This window comes from Macaca nemestrina, chromosome 3 (genome assembly GCF_043159975.1).
Source record: "Macaca nemestrina isolate mMacNem1 chromosome 3, mMacNem.hap1, whole genome shotgun sequence".
In the NCBI taxonomy this organism is placed as follows: Eukaryota; Metazoa; Chordata; class Mammalia; order Primates; family Cercopithecidae; genus Macaca; species Macaca nemestrina.
The window spans coordinates 124,671,501-124,693,687 of NC_092127.1; the positions used below are offsets into that span (position 1 = coordinate 124,671,501).

General features: G+C 35.4%; 1 protein-coding gene across 50 annotated transcripts in view; it reads left to right on the forward strand.

Moving 5' to 3' along the window:
• The window catches only part of LOC105463581 (adhesion G protein-coupled receptor L3), an 856,114-nt gene that overhangs the window by 457,571 nt on the left and 376,356 nt on the right, over positions 1–22,187 (forward strand). For all 50 annotated transcript variants that reach the window (XM_011710771.3, XM_011710772.2, XM_011710773.3 and 47 more), the window contains one exon: positions 18,331–18,440. In XM_011710771.3, the coding sequence (XP_011709073.2) occupies positions 18,331–18,440 (110 nt within the window). The remainder of the gene's footprint in view (positions 1–18,330; positions 18,441–22,187) is intronic.

The following is a 22,187-nucleotide window of genomic DNA, read 5'->3' on the forward strand; positions in this document are numbered from 1 at the left end:
TTCCTCTCAGGGGTGTACTCCACCCTGTGAGGTGTGGGGTGTCAGACTGCCCCTAGTGGGGGATGTCTCCCAGTTAGGCTACTCAGGGGTCAGGGACCCACTTGAACAGGCAGTCTGTCCCTTCTCAGATCTCAACCTCCGTGTTGGGAGATCCACTGCTCTCTTTAAAGCTGTCAGACAGAGTCGTTTGCATCTGCAGAGGTTTCTGCTGCGTTTGTTATTGTTTACTGTGCCCTGTCCCCAGAGGTGGAGTCTACAGAGACAGGCAGGTTTCCTTGAGCTGCTGTGAGCTCCACCCAGTTGGAGCTTCCCAGCGGCTTTGTTTACCTACTTAAGCCTCAGCAATGGCGGGTGCCCCTCCCCCAGCCTCGCTGCTGCCTTGCTGCGAGATCGCAGACTGCTGTGCTAGCAATGAGGGAGGCTCCGTGGGTGTGGGACCCTCCCGGCCAGGTGTGGGATACAATCTCCTGGTGTGCCCGTTTGCTTAAAGCGCAGTATTGGGGTGGGAGTTACCCAATTTCCAGATGTTGTGTGTCTCAGTTCCCCTGGCTAGGAAAACGGATTCCCTTCCCCCTTGCGCTTCCCAGGTGAGGCGATGCCTCGCCCTGCTTCAGCTCTAGCTTGTCGGGCTCCAGCAGCTGACCAGCACCGATTGTCCGGCACTCCCTAGTGAGATGAACCCAGTACCTCAGTTGAAAATGCAGAAATCACCGGTCTTCTGTGTCGCTGGCACTGGGAGTTGGAGACTGGAGCTGTTCCTATTCGTCCATCTTGCTCCACCCTCCACCTTTCAATTTTTAATATGCAAAATGATATAATTCTTATTTTAAGCCGCTTTTATTTATGTTTGCTGGTTTTTGTTTAAAGTATTCTGATATAAATAGAAATGCCATCACATTTCTATTTATTGCTTCCTGGTGACACCATAAATTGAAGCAGTGGGATTTAGGATTGAGATGTGTCTCTCTGAAGTCATCCCTGGACTTAATACATCAGAGTCAGCCTGACTAGCCTTAGTACCAAGTGGGAGATAAAACATGTATGGAGAAAGGGGCCCTTGAGATTTATTTGTCTTCAGTCACTGGCATTTGTGCGCTCTGCTTCGTGGTTTGTTATGCTGTGCCATGTCTGTTACATTATTCTTACAAAGCATGAAGACAAGTAACATTATTTTATGTAGTATAAGTTACTACTGCACTCTTCAAAAATGTGTAGATGACAGAGTTAGGTGCCAGACGTCGTTTACTTCTGTTGTGTATTCCTGTTTGGGTAATCTTTTTTTTTTTTTTTTTTTTTTTAAAGCCTGAGTGTATATGCACACACGCAGACACACACATGCACACACACACATAGTTATCCCTTCGCTTTTGTTTACAACTTTATTAAAAGCAAATATGAGGAAGTCAAAGCCATTTTTCCTAGCTCATCTCATATTTTTCTTTTTAAAGACTTTCATGTTACTTGACTTCAATATCTAGTATTAGTAAAAGTTCCTTTTCTTTCCATTTCTCTTTCTAAATGTTTGATTCTGTTTCTCCTTTTTTGAATCATAAGTCATTTGACTTGGAAATATCACATATTGACAAGAAAAATGTCTTAACTAAATGATTCAGTATGACATTCCTTGTCTCAGCCCAGTCATGCGGAGAGGACATTTTTGTTGCTCAGAAAAGAAAAGAATGCCTTACAGCACTCCACTGAAGTATAATGAATTAAATCTGTCCCTGATGGGGGAAAAAAAAAAAAACAAAAACAGAACAGAAAAAAGAATAGAATAGTAAATGGTCCAGTAAAATGGATTCAAATAGTAATATCCTAACTAACTCATAGTGAAGTGGACGTTGTTTTAACTTAAGAGAAATAAATTAGTGTATGATATAACATATGTAATATATAAGGTGTATATGAAATATTGCTCCTTTATATTACGTGAACATAAGCAATATCTTTATTTGCTACACTTTCAGATAATTAATTCAGTCACATACTGCAGCTCATTTGGTTAACCATACATCCAAGTAAAGAATGTTCAACTCTAAAATGCTGCTACAAGTAGATAGTAATAAATGAATACAGATGCCGTTCCAGTTATTTTTAAATGAAAACCTTTTACCATTTTATCTGGCCATTGATAAAGCATTTAACTACTGTAAGATTACAGCTTAGAAATCACCAGTATAGAAGTGTCAGGGCTGAGATGCTTTTCCAAGCAATGTATGTGAACTTGTTAATTTTAAAAGCACATTTCCATTTATTTTGGATGAATCTTTCTATGAATTTTACTCATGTGTCTGACATAGCTAATCATTTTATTTTTGGAATGGGCTCTGTGAAATAGTCTATGGATGTTGACCGATGAATATGATAATTTGTTCTATCAAATATTGTCCGGAGGTGTGTGCAGTATTTGGAAATTGGACTTCTTTGCAAGATTACCACATTTTCAAACACATTTCTATGTTTTCAGAATACTATTAAGTCAATTTTATATATTCCTAGCAATAAGGCTTTAAGATTCATACATTTATAAATATATATTTATTGTAAGAAAATCAAAAGAAGTTAGTATTTTTAAAATTGCCACTGAAAAATTTTAGAGCATAGGCAAATAAGATCTTGTAGTATGGTAGGGAGTTCATAAATTGTATTTTGTCAGAATAAAATGATTTATTTCGGTCCATCAACATGAGTCATTTTTCCTTTTTTCTAGAAAAATATAGTAACACTGAAACATAAATTTAATTTAACATAAATCTGTGGAGTTGGTTAAAAATTTCTTAATGTTTGATATCTCACATTTTATAGGTTTTATGTAAGTCCAAATTGAAAATACATTCCAATTTCCATAAAATGCTTTATCTAGAAAAGTCTGGAAAAAAGGACTTGGTCAGCTAAAATGTAGCTCAATTTCCCTCATCTATAGCAATATGCTTTGTATGCTGAGAATTCCATTGTGATAAAAGCAAAACAAACATAATCTTTTAACCAAATTAAAGTCAAAACATTTACTTATACTAGAGGATACTATGTATAAATTGGGGCTTACATGCTTTTTAAGAAAAGTAAGTGTACATTATAGGAATAATCACCACTTTAGCCATGCTCCATGGCAATGACATGCATCTCACTAGGTCAGACTTCAAGGTGCCCACCCGAAGAGACACTGTTTTCAGTATGCCTTTTTACTTACGTGTGGTAGGATGAATAGTGACTCCCACCCCACCCTTATATTTGATTTATGATCTCCATAACCTGTGAATGTTACCTTATATGGTTAAAGGGACTTTTCATATATGATGAAGCTTTGTGGCTTTTGAGATGAGCAGATTACCTTGGATTATGAAGGTGGGCCATGCATGGAATCACATGGGTCCTTTTAAGAGGGACATGGGAAAATTGGAAAAGGGAAAATGTGATGTGACTTTAGAAATGAGAAAGAAAAGGTGCTCTGTTGTGGGGCCACAAGCCAAAGAATGAGGGCACAGTCTCTAGAGTCTAGAAAAAAGGAAAGAAACAGATTTTCCCCAGAGCTTCCATATGAAACAACCCATGCCAGCATCTTGGTTTTAGTAAGATATAGTTTGGTCTTCTGACCTTCAGAACTATAAGATCATTAAGTTGCATTCTTTTAAGCCTTTAAGTTAGTGGTAGTTTGATATAGAAGCAACAACAAAAAGCTAATACAATATCCTAGGTTCCATACTTTTCCTTGCTCATCTCTTTGGTTATGTTTTCACTTGCTGGATTCAAATTATATTTCTTTCTTTCTTTTTTTATTATACTTTTAAGTTCTAGGGTACACATGCACAATGTGCAGGTTTGTTACATATGTATACATGTGCCATGTTGGTGTGCTGCACCCATTAACTCATCATTTACATTAGGTATATCTCCTAATGTTATCCCTCCCCCACCTCCCCACAATAGGACCCAGTGTGTGATGATCCCCTTCCTGTGTCCAAATGATGTCATTGTTCTATTCCCACCTGTGAGTGAGAACATGTGGTATTTGGTTTTCTATTCCTGTGATAGTTTACTGAGAATGATGGTTTCCAGCTGCATCCACGTCCCCACAAAGGACACAAACTCATCCTTTTTTATGACTGCATAGTATTCCATGGTGTATATGTGCCACATTTTCTTCATCCAGTCTGTCAGTGATGGACATTTGGACTGATTCCAAGTCTTTGCTATTGTGAATAGTGCCGCAATAAACATCGTGTGCGTGCGTCTTTATAGCAGCTTGACTTATAATCCTTTGGTATCCTTATACCAAATCCTTTGGGTATATCCGCAGTAATGCGATGGCTGGATCAAATGGTATTTTTAGTTCTAGATCCTTGAGGAATCGCCACACTGTTTTCCACAATGGTTAAACTAGTTTACAGTCCCACCAGCAGTGTAAAAGTGTTCCTATTTCTCCACATCCTCTCCAGCACCTGTTGTTTCCTGATTTTTTAATGATTGCCATTCTAACTGGTGTGAGATGGTATCTCATGGTGGTTTTGATTTGCATTATTCAGATGGTGAGTGATGATGAGTATTTTTTCATGTGTCTGTTGGATGTATGAATGTCTTCTTTTGAAAACTGTCTGTTCATATCCTTTGCCCACTTTTTGATGGGGTTGTTTGTTTTTTTCTTGTAAATTTGATTGAGTTCTTTATAGTTTCTGGATATTAGCCCTTTGTCAGATGAGTAGAATGCAAAAATTTTCTCCCATTCTGTAGGTTGCCTGTTCACTCTGATGGTAGTTTCTTTTACTGTACAGAAACACTTTAGTTTAATTATATCCCATTTGTCACTTTTGACTTTTGTTGCTGTTGCTTTTAGTGTTTTAGACATGAAGTCCTTGCCTATGCCTATGTCCTGAATGGTATTACCTAGATTTTCTTCTAGGGTTTTTATGGTTTTAGGTCTAACATTTAAGTCTCTAATCCATCTTGAATTAATTTTCGTATAAGGAGTAAGGAAAGGATCCAGTTTCAGCTTTCTACTTATGGCTAGCCAATTTTCCCAGCACCTTTTATTAAATAGGGAATCCTTCACCCATTACTTGTTTCTCTCAGGTTTGTCAAAGATCAGATGGCTGTAGATGTGTGGTATTATTTCTGAGGACTCTGTTCTGTTCCATTGGTCTATATCTCTGTTTTGGTACCAGTACCATGCTGTTTTGGTTACTGTAGCCTTGTAGTATAGTTTGAAGTCCGGTAGCGTGATGCCTCCAGCTTTGTTCTTTTGACTTAGGATTGTCTTGGAAATGTGGGCTCTTTTTTGGTTCCATATGAACTTTAAAGCAGTTTTTTCCAAATCTGTGAAGAAAGTCATTGGTAGCTTGATGGGGATGGCATTGACTCTATAAATTACCTTGGGCAGTATGGCCATTTTCACAATATTGATTCTTCCTACCCATGAGTATGGTATGTTCTTCCATTTGTTTGTGTCCTGTTTTATTTCACTGAGCAGTGGTTTGTAGTTCTCCTTGAAGAGGTCCTTTACATCCTCTGTAAGTTGGATTCCTAGGTATTTTAATCTGTCTGCAGCTATTGTGAATGGGAGTTCATTCATGATTTGGCTCTCTGTTTGTCTGTTACTGGTGTATAAGAATACTTGTGATTTTTGCACATTGACTTTGTATTCTGAGACTTTGCTGAAGTTGCTTATCAGCTGAAGGAGATTTTGGGCTGAGACAATCGGGTGTTCTAAATATACAATCATGTCATCTGCAAAGAGGGACAATTTGACGTCTTCTTTTCCTAACTGAATACCCTTCATTTCTTTCTCTTGCCTGATTGCCCTAGCCAGAACTTCCAACACTATATTGACTAGGAGTGGTGAGAGAGGGCATCCCTGTCTTGTGCCAGTTTTCAAAGGGAATTTTTCCAGTTTTTGCCCATTCAGTATGATATTGGCTGTGGGTTTGTCATAAATAGCTCTTATTATTTTGAGATACGTTCCATCAATACCGAATTTATTGAGCATTTTTAGCATGAAGGGCTGTTGAATTTTGTCAAAGGCCTTTTCTGCATCTATTGAGATAATCATGTGGTTTTTTTCTTTGGTTCTGTTTATATGCTGGATTATGTTTGTTGATTTGCTTATGTTGAACCAGCCTTGCATCCCAGAGATGAAGCCCACTCGATCATGGTGGATAAGCTTTTTGATGTGCTGCTGGATTCGGTTTACCAGTATTTTATTGAGGATTTTTGCATCGATGCTCATCAGGGATATTGGTCTAAAATTCTCTTTTTTTGTTGTGTCTCTGCCAGGCTTTGGTATCAGGATGATGTTGGCCTCTTAAAATGAGTTAGGGAGGATTCCCTCTTTTTCTATTGATTGGAATAGTTTCAGAAGGAGTGGTACCAAATCCTCCTTGTACCTCTGGTAGAATTCAGCTGTGAATCCATCTGGTCCTGGACTTTTTTTGGTTGGTAAGCTATTAATTATTGCCTCAATTTCAGAGCCTGCTATTGGTCTATTCAGAGATTCAACTTCTTCCTGGTTTAGTCTTGGGAGAGTGTAAGTGTCCAGGAAATTATCCATTTCTTCTAGGTTTTCTAGTTTATTTGTGTAGAGGTGTTTATAGTATTCTCTGATGGTAGTTTGTATTTCTGTGGGGTCAGTGGTGATATCCCCTTTATGATTTTTTATTGCATCTATTTGATTCTTCCCTCTTTTCTTCTTTATTAGTCTTGCTAGCAGTCTATCAATTTTGTTGACCTTTTCAAAAAACCAGCTCCTGCATTCATTGTTTTTTTGGAGGGTTTTTTGTGTCTGTATCTCCTTCAGTTCTGCTCTGATCTTAGTTATTTCTTGCCTTCTGCTAGCTTTTGAATGTGTTTGCTCTTGCTTCTCTAGTTCTTTTAATTATGATGTTAGGGTGTCAATTTTAGATCTTTCCTGCTTTCTCTTGTGGGCATTTATTGCTATAAATTTCCCTCTACACACTGCTTTAATTGTGTCCCAGAGATTCTTGGTATGTTGTATCTTTGTTCTCATTGTTTTCAAAGAACATCTTCATTTCTGCCTTCATTTTGTTGTGTACCCAGTAGTCATTCAGGAGCAAGTTGTTCAGTTTCCATGTAGTTGAGCGGTTTTGAGTGAGTTTCTTAATCCTGAGTTCCAGTTTGATCGCACTGTTATCTGAGAGACAGTTTGTTATAATTTCTGTTCTTGTACATTTGCTGAGGACTGCTTTACTTCCAAGTATGTGGTCAATTTTGGAATAAGTGCAATGTGGTGATGAGAAGAATGTATAGTCTGTTGATATGGGGTGGAGAGTTCTATAGATGTCTATTAGGTCTGCTTGGTGCAGAGTTGAGTTCCATTCCTGGCTATCCTTGTTAACTTTCTGTCTCGTTGATCTGTCTAATGTTGACAGTGGGGTGTTAAAGTCTCCCATTATTATTGTATGGGAGTCTAAGTCTCTTTTTAAGTCTCTGAGGACTTGCTTTATGAATCTGGGTGCTCCTGTATTGGGTGCATATGTATTTAGCATAGTTAGCTCTTCCTGTTGAATTGATCCCTTTACCATTAGGTAATGGCCTTCTTTGTCACTTTTGATCTTTGATATTTTAAAGTCTGTTTTATCAGAGACTAGTATTGCAACCCCTGCTTTTTTTTGTTTTCCATTTACTTGGTAGATCTTCCTCCATCCCTTTATTTTGAGTCTATGTGTGTCTCTGCATGTGAGATGGGTCTCCTGAATACAGCAAACTGATGGGTCTTGACTCTTTATCAAATTTGCCAGTCTGTGTCTTTTAATTGGACCATTTAGTCCATTTATATATAACGTTAATATTGTTATGTGTGAACTTAATCCTGTCATTATGATATTTGTTGGTTTTTTTGCTTGCTAGTTGATGGTTTCTTCCTAGCATCAATAGACTTTACATTTTGTCATGTTTTTGCAATGGCTGGTACTTGTTGTTCCTTTCCATGTTTAGTGCTTCCTTCAGGAACTCTTGTAGGGCAGGCCTGGTGGTGACAGATTCTCTAAGCATTTGCTGTCTGTAAAGGATTTTATTTCTTCTTCACTTATGAAACTTAGTTTGGCTGGATATGAAATTCTGGGGTGAAAATTCTTTTTTTTAAGAATGTTGAATATTGGCCCCCACTCTCTTCTGGCTTGTAGAGTTTCTGCCGAGAGATCTGCTGTTAGTCTGATGGGCTTCCCTTTGTGTGTAACCCAACCTTTCTCTCTGGTTGCCCTTAACATTTTTTTTCCTTCATTTCAACTTTGGTGAATCTGACAATCATGTATCTTGAAGTTGCTCTTCTCGAGAAGTGTCTTTGTAGTGTTCTCTGTATTTACTGAATTTGAATGTTGGCCTTACTAGGTTGGGGAAGTTCTCCTGGATAATATCCTGCAGAGTGTTTTCCAACTTGGTTCCATTTTCCCTGTCACTTTCAAGCTCACCAATCAGATGTAGATTTGGTCTTTTCACATAATCTCATATTTCTTGGAGGCTTTGCTCATTTCTTTTTACTCTTTTTTCTCTACACTTCTCTTCGTGCTTCATTTCCTTCATTTGATCTTCAATCACTGATACTCTTTCTTCCAGTTGATTGAGTCGGTTACTGAAGCTTGGGCATTTGTCATGTAGTTCTCATGTTATGGTTTTCATCTCCATCAGTTCTTTTAAGGTCTTCTCTGTATTGATTATTCTAGTTATCCATTCATCCATTCTTTTTTCAAGGTTTTTAGTTTATTTGAGCTGGGTACATAGTTCCTCCTTTAGCTCTGAGAAGTTTGATTGACTGAAGCCTTCTTCTCTCAACTCGTCAAAGTCATTCTCCGTCCAGCTTTGTTCTGTTGCTGGTGATGAGCTGCGTTCCTTTGGAGGGCAGATGCACTCTGGTTTTTTGAATTTCCAGCTTTTCTGCCCTGCTTTTTCCCCATCTTTGTGGTTTTATCTGCCTTTGGTCTTTGATGATGGTGACGTACTGATGGGGTTTTGGTGTGGGTGTCCTTTCTGTTTGTTAGTTTTCCTTCTGACAGTCAGGACCCTCAGCTATAGGTCTGTTGGAGTTTGCTTGAGGTCCCTCCAGATCCTGTTTGCCTAGGTATCAGCAGCAGAGGCTGGAGAAAATAGAATATTGCTGAACAGCGAGTGTTGCTGTCTGATTCTTGTTCTGGATGGTTTGTCTCAGTGGTATACCCCACCATGTGAGGTTTGAGGTGTTGGTCTGCCCCTAGTCGGGGATGTCTCCCAGTTAGGCTACTCAGGGGTCAGGGACTCACTTGAGCAGGCAGTCTGTCTGTTTTCAGATCCCAACCTCCATGCTGGGAGATCCACTCCTCTCTTCAAAGCTGTCAGTCAGACAGAGGCATTTACCTCTGTCGAGGTTTCTGCTGCTATTTGTTTAGCTATGCCCTGTCCGCAGTGGAGGAGTCTACAGAGGTAGGCCAGCCTCCTTGAGCTGTGGTGGGCTCCACCCAATTCGAGCTTCCCGGCAGCTTTGTTTACCTACTTAAGTCTCAGCAATGGCCGGCGCCCCTCCCCCAACCTCGCTGCCGCCTTGCAGTTAAATCTCAGACTGCTTTGCTAACAATGAGGGAGGATTCGTGGGCGTGGGACCCTCTGGGCCAGGTATAGGATATAATCTCCTGTTGTGCCTTTTGCTAGGACCCTTGGTAAAGCTCAGTATTAGGGTGGGAGTTACCCGATTTTCCAGGTGTTGTGTGTCTTAATTTCCTTTAGCTAGGAAAAGGAATTCCCTTCCCCCTTGCGCTTCCCAGGTGAGGCGATGCCTCACCCTGCTGCAGCTCTCGCTGGTCGGGCTGCACCCACAGACCAGCGCCAACTGTCTGACATGCCCCAGTGAGATGAACTTGGTACCTCAGTTGAAAATGCAGAAATCACCCGTCTTCTGTGTCCCTCATGCTGGGAGCTGGAGGCTGGAGCTGTTCCTATTCGGCCATCTTGGGCGCGCCCCCTCAAATTATATTTCTTTAAGGTAAAGGAATGCTAGTGAAGTAACACATAAAAGAATATAGGAAATGAAAGAATTGGAGCTAGAGAATCACTTTATGAATCACAGATCTTCATTTATATACATTGCCATAATGTCCTCTGAAAGATCCTATAGTACTTTTAGTTTATGGTTTAGAAACAATTTTTTTCAAAAAAAAAAAAACAGAAATGGAGGCCTGGCACAGTGGCTCACGGCTGTAATTCCAACACTCGTGAGAGGCTTAGGTGGGAGGATCGCTTGAGCCCAGGAGTTTGAGACCAGCCTGGGTAACACATCTCTACAAAAAGTAAATACGGTTAGATGGGCATGGTTATGTGTACCTGTTGTCCCAGTTATTCGGGAGGCTGAAGTAAGAGGGTAACTTGAGCTGCAGAGATTAAAGATGCAGTGAGTTAAGGTCATACCACTGCACTCCAGCCTGGATAACAGAGTGAGACCCTGTCTCAAAAAAAAAAATTTTTTAAGCTAGATTAGGAGTCTTATTACTTTTATAACTCTTCTTAAAATGTCCCTTAAATTATAAGCGGATGACATCATTAAACTTTTTAATAAATGCTGAATGTATGGCTATAGTATATACATGGGAGGATTTCTTTTAGTTTTGATCATGATTAATATTTTTATTTCATAGCCATTTAGTTCTCTTTTTATTTGAAATCTAATTGATTCCTTTATGACCTACATATTTGTTTTCTACCATTAGATAGTTGTCTCATCTTTTTTGGTCTTCTAAGTTCAGAATGAATGTCATATAAACATGATTAGGATGTCATATAAACATGTCTCAGGATGACAGGCAGTAGAAAATAAGGAAATTACTGTCTTGAGGAGGAAAATAGAGAATTGTCCAATTGATTGACGTTGAGCAAAATACTGATATTCATGCATCTATTTATGTTTTCTTCTATTGCTTCATTCCATCCTTCCATCCTGAGAACTAAAAACCCATAGTTACTGTGATAACCTAAACTATTTTGAGATTTTAAACATTAATAGAATATGATGTGGCTTTTTAAATGATAAGATATCTGTAAAATATTTTTCTATTGGAGTATAATTCCATCTTCCTTTATGAATCATGCACTGATTCATCATATATTAGATGCTATGAACTTCTTAAGTATACTAAGTGGATGTGTGTTTTTGCATAACACATGCTTTTGTATAAATGTCATTTAATAAGTGCTAGTATCAATGTTATTTAATAAGTGCTAATATAAATTTATAAATTCATATGATTAATTTTGCTAACAAAAAGGCACAAGGCACTCTTTTTTAAACATTATCCTATCCTGTCTTTAAAAAGTCAGTGCTTTTCTTTGGAGTTTTATACATGGCTGAAAGTTCATTTAAAAAGTTCCTTAGCGTTCTGAGGAATTGTTTGTTTGTATACACTGACTTTAGAATGTGATAAACATTCATGATTGAAGGGTTTATTAACCTAGAACCCCTGTGAATTATATTCCCAGCATGTAAACACTACAATATTTTACTTAAATTATTTTAGGCTGGGTGTGGTGGCTCACACCTGTAATCATAGTACTCTGGGAGGCTGAGGTAGGTGGATCACAAGGCCAAGAGATCGAGACCATCCTGGCCAACATGGTGAAACCCCATCTCTACTAAAAATACAAAAATTAGCCAGGTGTGGTGTTGCGCACCTTGAGTCCCAGCTACTTGGGAGGTTGAGAAAGGAGAATGTCTTGAACCCAGGAGTTGGAGGTTGCGGTGAGCCAAGATTGTGCCACTCCACTCCAACTTGGCAACAGAGCAAGACTTCATCTCAAAAAAAAACAAAAAACAAAAAACATTTTAATGATACTGTGTTAGATCTATAGTGCTGTGCAATCAAATAATATCATCTTTATATGTCTATTATGTAAGAATTTTTAAAAATATAGGTATGTTTAAGGCTTATTTTTTATATGCTTCATGTACAAGTATGTTATAATCAAACATGAGATAGTGGGCTGCTAATTTTTGTCTGTATAATGGAAGTGAAAGAAGCATCATTTTGTTGAAGTCTCCTTACACCTTAGTTTAGCAAGGTCCAAATTATCGTCCCATGACCAAGAATAATAAGGCATGTAAACACCAGAGAGTGAGTAAGGCAGAGTGGGATTTATTAAGTGACAGAAAAGCTCTCAGCAGCAAGAGGGGATCCTAAGATGGTTGCAAAAAGTGGGGGTGAGTTCTGGGTCTTTTATGTGTCAGAAAAAGAGTCTTCTGTGGTTCTGCCTTAAAGGAACGGGTAAAGTTCCCCCCAGGGGTGTTGTGTCTGTTCTTGCCTGGGGTTGGCCATAATAATTCCATCTTGATTACCTATGAGTGCCTAAATGAAACCCACAGTGGGGCTAAAGTCACAATGCTCATAGAATTATAAGGAGTTCAGGGTCATTGTAGGATGTCCTTGGTCCTTGCCTGTGCCTGCACAGGCAGCTAGAAAGTCCTTTCTGAGCAAGCATCTGGGTATAATAGGAAGTTCTTAACCACATTCCCTCCTGCTAGCTACATAACAGGGGTGGTACAGGTGTGTTCTTGCAGGCATCGTCCCTCTTCTGAGACCCTGCCTCTCTATCTGCGTAAACAGCCCCTACCTGCCTCCTCTCTCAATTTTATTGAAATTAGCAGGAAAAAATAGGCTATTTATTTGAATAGTCAATATGCATGTAAATCCAGCAATATCATTTTTGCTACATGGTGCTGTATGTTGTGGCAAATAGAGGAAAAGTTTACCCAGAAATGACTTTCATTTTCACACTTAGTTAATTTTTCTTCTACACTGTAATGAACCACGTTGAAATGGACAAATTAATAGTAAATGATTCTCTTTCCTATTACTAGTCCTGTGATTTGGGAAGATGTGTATCTTCTATGGCAGTCATGTGACATTCTTGAATTAACAATATTGCTTTAAAATTAGTGCTAATAACTAATAGAACTCAACATATTAACTAAAATTTATTAAACATGATCAATAGGTGACAGTTACATGTAAATTGGAGGTTTATATGTGGGTTAAATTAAAATTGCATGCATTTTTTATTGTGGAAAAATCTATGTATAAATAAATATGCATCATACCATTACTAGGCTCTGAAATTTATCTTTCTGATTTCCGTATGCCAATTTGAATTGTGAGGGCCTGGTTATATAATGCCTGATCTACATCATGACTGAATGAATTCTGGGGCACTCAGATATTTCACAGATGGTCTTTATTTCATCAGATCATCATAGTACTCTTGAGAACCTATCAGGTCAGGGTGAATTAAATCAGGGTCCCAGAGTGACCATGAAATGTATGACTCATTCTCCCACAAGACAGCAGTATCATGATTTTCAGGCCACTGTTCTGGACTCCACTGGCTATTATTTGATTACTGAGAGTCTGAAAAGCCATTTAACGTCTTCATTCCAATTCTATTTTCTGTAAAATTGAGGGTAGCATTATTCATCTCAGAAAGAAGTGACAAATAGGTTTAAAAGTATTTTCTCCCATTCTGTAGCTTGTGTCCTCACTTAGTTAATTGTTTTATTTTCTGTACAGAAGGTTTGTAGTTAGATGCACTCCAATTTGTTTATTTTTGCTTTTTGACCTGTGCTTCTGGGGTCATATTCTCCCCAAAATTGCCCAGATCAATTTCAAGAAGGTTTTTACCTATGTTTTCTTCTAATAGTTTTATAGTTTTAGGTTTTACATGTAAATCTTTAAGCCCTTTCTACTTGGCTTTTGTATGTCATGTAAGATAGAGATCCAGTTTCGTTCTTCATGTAGATATCCAGTTTCCCCAGCCTCCTTTATTGAACAGTCAATCCTTTCCTCATTGTGTATTCTTGGCACATTTGTTGAAAATTAATTGACCATAAACGTGTGCATTAATTTGTGGGCCATCTATTCTGTACCATTGGTCTACATGTTTATTTAGGGGTTGATAGCCAATGTATACCAGGAATTTAAACACCTCTGTAGCAAGAAAACAAATAACGTAATTTAAAAGTGGACTCAGTCTATCAGCAATAAACATGATAAATATTTCTTGAAAGAAGACAAATGGCCGCTAACAGGTAAGTTTAAAAGTGCTCAACTTCACTAATCGTCAGGGAAATGTGAATTAAAACCACAATGAGATATCACTGCATATCTGTTAGAATGGTTATGTTCAAAAAGACAAAAGATAAGTGTTGATGACAATGTAGAGGAAAGACAATCCTCATATACTACTGATGGAAATGTAAATTAGTATAGCCGTTATGGAAAACAGTATGTAGGTACTTCAGAAAATTAAAAATAGAACTACCATATGATCCAGTAGTCTTACTTCTGGGTATGGATATGTAAAAGAAATGAGTCAATATCTTAAAGAGATATCTGTAGTATCATATTCCTTCCAGTACTATTCACAATAAACAAGATATATGGAATTGACCTAACTGCCAATTAGCAGATGTATGGATAAAAAGTAAATAAAAATATATTTATATGTAAATATATAATAGAATATTATTCAGCCTTAAAAATGAAGGAAACTCTCATTTGTGATAATATGTATGAACCTGGAGGACATTACGCTAGGTGAAATAAGTGAGACATCAAAAGACAAATGCTATTTGATCCCTCTTATATGTGGAATCTAAGAAAGTCAAAACTTCTAGAAGCAGAAAGTAGAATGTTAGTTGCCAGAAGCTAGGGAGATAAGAGAAATGGGGAGATGTTGATCAAAGGGTGCAAAGTTTCAGTAACGCAGGATGAGTAAATTCCGCTAATCTAATGTACAGTCGGGTAACCACAGTTAACAATACCGTATTATATACTTCAAATTTGCTGTAAGAGTAGATCTTAAATTTTCTCACCACACAACACAGTAAAAGATAACTGTATGATGGATATGTTAATTAGCTTTATTGTGGTAATCATTTTACATTGTGTGTATATATATATATGTAAACATCAGGTAATAGGGATACTGAAAAGCATGTTTTTAATTTATGTTTACATTAAAAATAAACAATGAAACTAAAGCATTTGAGAACATTAGATCACTTTATCTCACTTTTTTCATCTATAGTATTTTAGAATGAATTTACTTTTATAAATTTTGAAAGAATCTTTGTGGACTAAATTGTTTACAAATCTTTAATTATATTTAATTTCATTTTAACTCACAGTAACTGAAGTCATTTAAAAAACGAAAGCAAAGGACAGAACCTTTAAACTCCTGTTTTCAAAATATAGCTAGTCTTTAAACAATCAATATTATAATGCATCCTATATAAAAATAGTATTCCAGAGATTGAATCTACCTTTTTCCATTTTATTTTTAAAATCATAATTTATAATGAACTTTTGATGCAAACATAGTAATAGAATCATAAATTATTTTGAAAGGTGAATGTTATAAATTCCTGCTGTTTTATATAGAACAATGATGATAATGACTATAAATATAGGCATAACATTTTTTGTTTTATATACCACCGAACAGACACTATCTCATTAATTAGAAGGCTTTCTTGACTCATCTTCAGTTAATATTAAATAAGCTATTTGGATCTCACAATGGTAACTATTATTTACAAGAGATAGTTGCTTTTATAATTTTCTTACATATAGATAAATAGTAATTTACAACTCAATAATATATAATATATACATTGGTCAATGCACTTTTAGGTAAATAGATAGATAGATATGGATAGACTCCAGGTTATGTTTTCTAATCTAATCTATATAAACATAACCATTTGAAATCCCTATTGATTCAGCACAGCTTTCTGTGCAACATATACTTCTATAATTATAAATTTTAACTATTATGCTCTGGTCAGAAATGAGTAGTAAGCTGATCTGTTTATATCATACATTGATTATTTAAATAAAAGATTTACAGTTGCCTATTTATATCTGAAAATTACAAGAGTAGATATTGTTTCTAAATACATTTTTGAAATTAGAGGTATAGTAATTAAAAAGGTTTAGTAATAGGGAATAAAGTGACTGTAGACCAAGATAAGAAGAAAAGGAGATATGTATAAATATTCACACATCAGAATTAATATTACGTTTACAGAATATTTACATCATATTAAATTTTATAGTGCCACTTTTCCATTATGTCTATGTTGAATGTGTTCCTGATAATTGCTAATTTTTCTATAACAAATACAAAAATAACTTTATGAGTTCATATCCCTGCCTATTGTATTAAAAACCTTAGATGGATTTATGAGGTTGTATATTCAAGGTGTAATGTGAAAATTGTATTGTTTTAATTGCTAAAAACATGTCACTTGACTTGAAGAGCTTATTCAAATAATTTCTTTTTAATATGAAAGATCTGCTATTTTAAGAAGGTGTGAGTACACCAAAACATCAAGATAACATATTTGTGAGCACATGTGTCAGGACAGTCACATTTACCTTAATGTTATTATACATTTGTCTGATCATCAGCCTCTGACACAGAAAATCCTTACAACTTGTTAACTCTCAGTATTAGCTGTTATGCTAAATTGCCTGATGAGTATGGAGCATTAGCTTTTATTCATCTTTCACTGATAACACATAATATATTTTTCAACTTAAGAAATTCATTAATGAATCAAATTTAATTTACGGACTAAATAAAATCCTCGTTAAGCCTGACAAATGGTAGCCTCAGGTAAACACAATGTATTTTTACACTAAATCAAAGTGAGTTCTGCTCTAGATGTTCTTTATGTTGCCAGTATCCTTGCAAGTATTCTGAGGTCACATCAGAGAACAGAACATCTCCGTAAGGAATTAACAGAAAAATCTAGCCTTGAGGTTATATTTCTGAAATGAATAAACAAGAACCTAAAACACGGGAGATAATTAGAGTATTACATGTTATAGACTTAGTGCCAATATTATGGGTAGGAAAAACCATTAGTTTTTTATAGAAAAATACTTAAGGATAAATTTTTGAATTTAGAACGTTGCTGAATGAAATTCACAGTAATTAGTCCACTGTGAATATGAGTATCTTTTTCAGAATTATAATTAATTTCAACATGTTTGTTTTTCCCCATGAATTAATCAATTCAGATTTATTTAGCCTAATTGCCACAAAAGTGCCCAAGTTTGTATTCATATATTTTTTTTTTCCTGTGGTTTAGAAAGATTTATTTATTTATTTATTTATTTATTTATTTATTTATTTATTTATTTTTGTGGGGACATAGTCGTTGTGTGTATTTATGGAAACATGAGATATTTTGAAAAAGGCATGTATTGTGTAATAATCACATCAGGGTAAATGGGATATTCATCACCTCAAGCATTTATCGTCTGTGCTACAATCCGTTTATGATCTTTAGTTATTTTTAAATGTACAATTAAATTATGTTTGACTGTAGTCACCCAATTGTGCTGTCAGATACTAGGTCTAGGTCTTATTCATTCTTTCTAACAATTCTTGTACCCAGGAACCATCCTCACTTCCTCCCCTCCCTACCCCTCATTCCCCTCCCATCTTCTGGTAACCATCTTTCTACCCTATAGCTTCATGGGTTTAATGGCTCCCATAAATAAGAACATGCAAAGTTTGTCTTTCTGTACCTTATTTCACGTAACATGATAACCTCCAGTTTCATCTTATATTTATGTTTTAATAGTGGTATGTCATTATTCTTTTTACAAATTTAAAGTCATTATTTTGTAGTATAAGATATTGACCTTTGTGATAAGTAATCCATGAGGATCGTATCATTATTTGGCTGAACAAAAGGACATGACAGTTAGTTCCTAAAATGGTTTTAATAAGTAGTAATATTATATTAATTTATACAAAATAAATTCAAATACTCATTTTAATATTTAAATATTAACTTTTTACTAATTTGTTAGGCTCAGATAAAGCTTTTCAATACCACTTTTCATACCTTTAAAATGAATGTCATCATAGTCAGTGAATTTATTTTACAACTGCCTAATATACTCTGTGGTTATATTTTCTAAAATCTATTTTTTTTTTTTTTTGTACTGGAGTGAGTCTTTCCTATCAAATAGTCTTTCCTACTTGTGTTCATATTGGCAATATCCTGTGGACCAGTTAGTGTTGCTTCAGCAATATTTCACTTCTAACTAGAAATTACGCTGTATTCAACCAAATTTTAAATTAGTTAATATGAGCAAGCTGAATAGATTGATTTTAATGTCTAGTTTCTAAAAACTGTACTACAGATATTTTCTTAATAGGCCTAAAGCCCCAAATTAAGCAAAACCTTATTCAAATCTGTATAACAGGAACTGAAATAAAATTAGTGTTGATGTTGATAATAATTTAACTTTGCGTAAGCTTACTACTTCTTTTCCTTTCTTTTGACTTCAGATGCAATAACAGAACCCAGTGTGCAGTGGTGGCAGGTCCTGATGTTTTTCCAGACCCGTGTCCAGGAACCTATAAATACCTTGAAGTGCAGTATGAATGTGTCCCTTACAGTATGTATATTCCTATACTTTTCTTGGAAAGACAAACGATATTAAACTGTGTTTTGCATGCATTGACAAATATTCTCTATGAAAACATAAATCACATAAATTAAATGAAAAAATGGGCTAATATTAGTTTTGACAATCATAGACCCTCCCCGCCATCAGAAGAATTAGATATTGCCTACCCTATCCTACAGCATTTACTTGTGATTATTTCTGTATATGAATATCTATTCTAACACACTTTTCTTAATTAATGCAAGAATATAAAACATTTAGAAAAAGGTTGGGGGAGTATTATACCAATTATCCAGGTCCAAGCAGATAAGAAGTGAAAATGAACAATACAATTATATATATAATGTATAGCAATTTATACATTTTGAATTTGATAGAAGAATTATATCTAAGCTTCATCTGCTGTCACCATTTTGAGAATTAGAAATATATTCATCCGGGAGGAGTAGACCAGAAAGAAAAAAATAAAGATTAAAAGATCTAAAGTACTCTTCAGACTATATGTTTTACAGCTTCAAGAATTATGTCTTTGCAATGTTTTTATCAGATATGGTATATGCCAACAATGTGTCTTTTCTCCAGGAATAATGAAGAATCAAAAAATCTAAAATGAAACATTTTCTGACAGCATCTCAAAAAAAAAATTATCTAACTCGTTAATTATTTATGAGATTCTTAGTGAAAATCACTCAGAAATTATGTATTTTCATAATAGATATTCAGCTTATCCCAGAGAGAGAAAACACCTGGTATCGTAAACAAATCCTAGGTTTCGACTTCCTTTGATGTTTCATAAGAAGCAAAGTATCTGGGGATCAGCAAGTTTACTTTTGTAAAGATATTTCTAGGCTGGCTTCATTCACACTTATTAAAGAAGCAGGACATTACTCGTGAGCTGGAAGTATACAAACTTCAGTGATAGAAATTTGGCCAATAAGAGATGAATTGAAATTTTAAAATAGTAGTGAAAACAGTTGAGAGAAAATTTCATTCAGCTTCATTTATAGAATGAATGATTAGAGAAAGTTTATCTTGTGAAGTTTTATAAGCTGATCATTGTTATGAAAAAGCCTTAGAGTACAGGATTTATTGATAGCTCATTTAGCTTACGCTTCTTGTATTGGTATCTCTATAGGCCCTTCTATTTGATAAAGCCCCTACTGGCCATTATTATTCACTAGTGATATTTTAAGGAAATAAAATTTGTAAACCATCTTGGAATTGGGACAATTATACTTGGGTTGCACAATAAGACCTTTGTGAAATATAAAGACTCCTTTTCTACAAAGGCATTTTATTTAAAAATGCAATAAGGTGAACCTTGCTTTTAAAGACAGTTTTAGGAAACTTACATTCATATTTTTATTTTCATATTTTGAAACAAAAGGTGAAGTAAAATTTCAGATTGTAGATTTTATCATAATTTTTTAATTAAAGAATTTCACAGCTGTCTCTTCAATTTCCTGTATTCCTTTAAAATGTCTTTGAGGATAGCCACTTCAAAATCCTCTGCCAAACTCATTCTGAAATATCATCTACTTAAATCACTTTAATATAAATAACTTGCTCATACACTTTTGCATAAAGGGATTATGGTTTACCACAGATTTCCTTTCTCTAATAAATTTTCAGAGATGGGCAATTTGATTCCTTAATATCCTATATTTAGAGAATTCTGATCATCCTGAAAGTTTACTGACTACCTTAGAAATTATATCAAAATATGTATCTAATAATTTCATTAAATAAGAATTATACACTCAGGTATACCCACTTGCCAGTTTATATACTGGTTTAATTTACACATTGTACCCCGATCATGTCTGTTTAAATTATCTGGAATATGTTTCAGTTAAAAGTATGATGTAGAATTGGAATTCATTTAATAAACTTAACATGATTTGAAAAGAAAATAACCTAAAAGAAAGTATAAATCATAAAATAAACTATAGTTACTCATTTGAAAGGCAGATTGGTTTAGGAGAAAGACAACCAGAGATTAGAGAACATGGGTGTGTTTGTTAGTCTGTTTTGTGTTGCTATAAAGGAATACCTCAGACTGGGTAATTTAGAAAGAAAAGAGGTTTATTTGGCTCACAATTCTGCAGGCTGTACAAGCAGAGCACCAGCATCTCCTTCTGGTGAGGCGTCGCGGAGATTTTACTCATGGTATAAGGTGAAGGGGAGCAGGTACATCATATGGCAAGAAAGGGAGCTCCCAGACTCGGTTTAATAACCAGTTCTCACATGAACTCATTACCATGGGGAGGGCATCAAGCCATTTATGAGGGATCTGCCCCCATGACACAATCATGTCCTGCATAGCTCACCTCCAACACTGGAGGTCACTTTTCAGCATGAGATTTGGAGGGGACATACATACAAACTATATCATTCGGTTTAGAATACAGTCTGATTACTTAACAAAAAGCTAGGTGCTTCTCCTGGATCTCACCTTGTAGACCTTCCTGGATCTATTAATAAATCCTGATTTATTTCAACACTCAGCTATTTTTTTTCTTTTCTTAAGCATAAAATTCATGACTCTCTAATGGTGAAAAGATTTACTTATTTAAAAGAGTTATTGTTTATTGACACTTAACCACATGCCATTTTCTACATGGATAGTGTTTACATGCATAAGTTATTTAATTTTTACAAGATCCTCCCTGTTATGTGTGAGTATCACCATTTTTCTGAAGAGGAAACTGAAGGTCAGTAGATAAAGTGAAATGTCCTGTGTGAAATATAGACTCGCTAGAGAATGGCAAAGACTAGATTTGGGTCTGTTTCTAATACCTGTTCTTAAGGACCTAGCTGTATTTCTCTCCATAACTGTTTTTCATTTATATTTTCATGAGCTATTAAATCTTCTATACTATTTTTAACTCATAATTTTCATCAGTACATTAATGGTATGTGGTGAAAGAAAGTGCTTCAAGGGCCGAAGCCCTTTCTCTTAGTCCTTTACCTATTTATTTTAAAGACTTTTTGTTCTTTTTCTTAAAGCAGCAGAATCACTACAAACTTTTATTTTCCCAAACACTTTATGAAACTTTATGGTGTAACTAGTTTGTACCATGAAAATACTACTTGCACTTTAGAATGAGGCTCCTAAGTAAAATACTTTTTTAATTTCCTGTATTAGAGAAAATCCTTGTGCTTAACAATATTTTATGATCCTTGATAAAAGGTCCCTATTTCATTAGTGTGAGGGAAGCTTCAGACTTAGGATTTAATATTAATATTGGAATTAAACAACTGAACAAACAATGTTAGGTTCTGTTTGTTATACAGTTTAGTAATATCCATTTCCATTTCGGATTTATGACCACAAACTTTAGTGTTTATAGTAATATATTTACTATTTATGAATGTTTTATTCTTAATATTGATATGTGGAAGAAACATTATTATTATTTTTATTTATACATAGTCGTGTGTGTGTCTGTGTGTGTGTTTGTGTGTTTCTATGGCAATATTCATTTTTAAGATGAGACTTTTTCATAGAAAAAATGTAGAAAAACAAAATTTATAGGAAAATGTAATAATAATGAAGCATATTAAAGGTAATATAGACAAAGAGTCAATAAAGTTCATTGTATCACATAAGAGAAGTAGAGTTTAAAGTATCTGAGGAAAGCTTGCAGTAATTCTTGCACGGAATTTTAGGAGTCACTAAATAGGTACATAATTGAACAATAACAACTTTAGAGGAATTTTAGCTTAAATCAA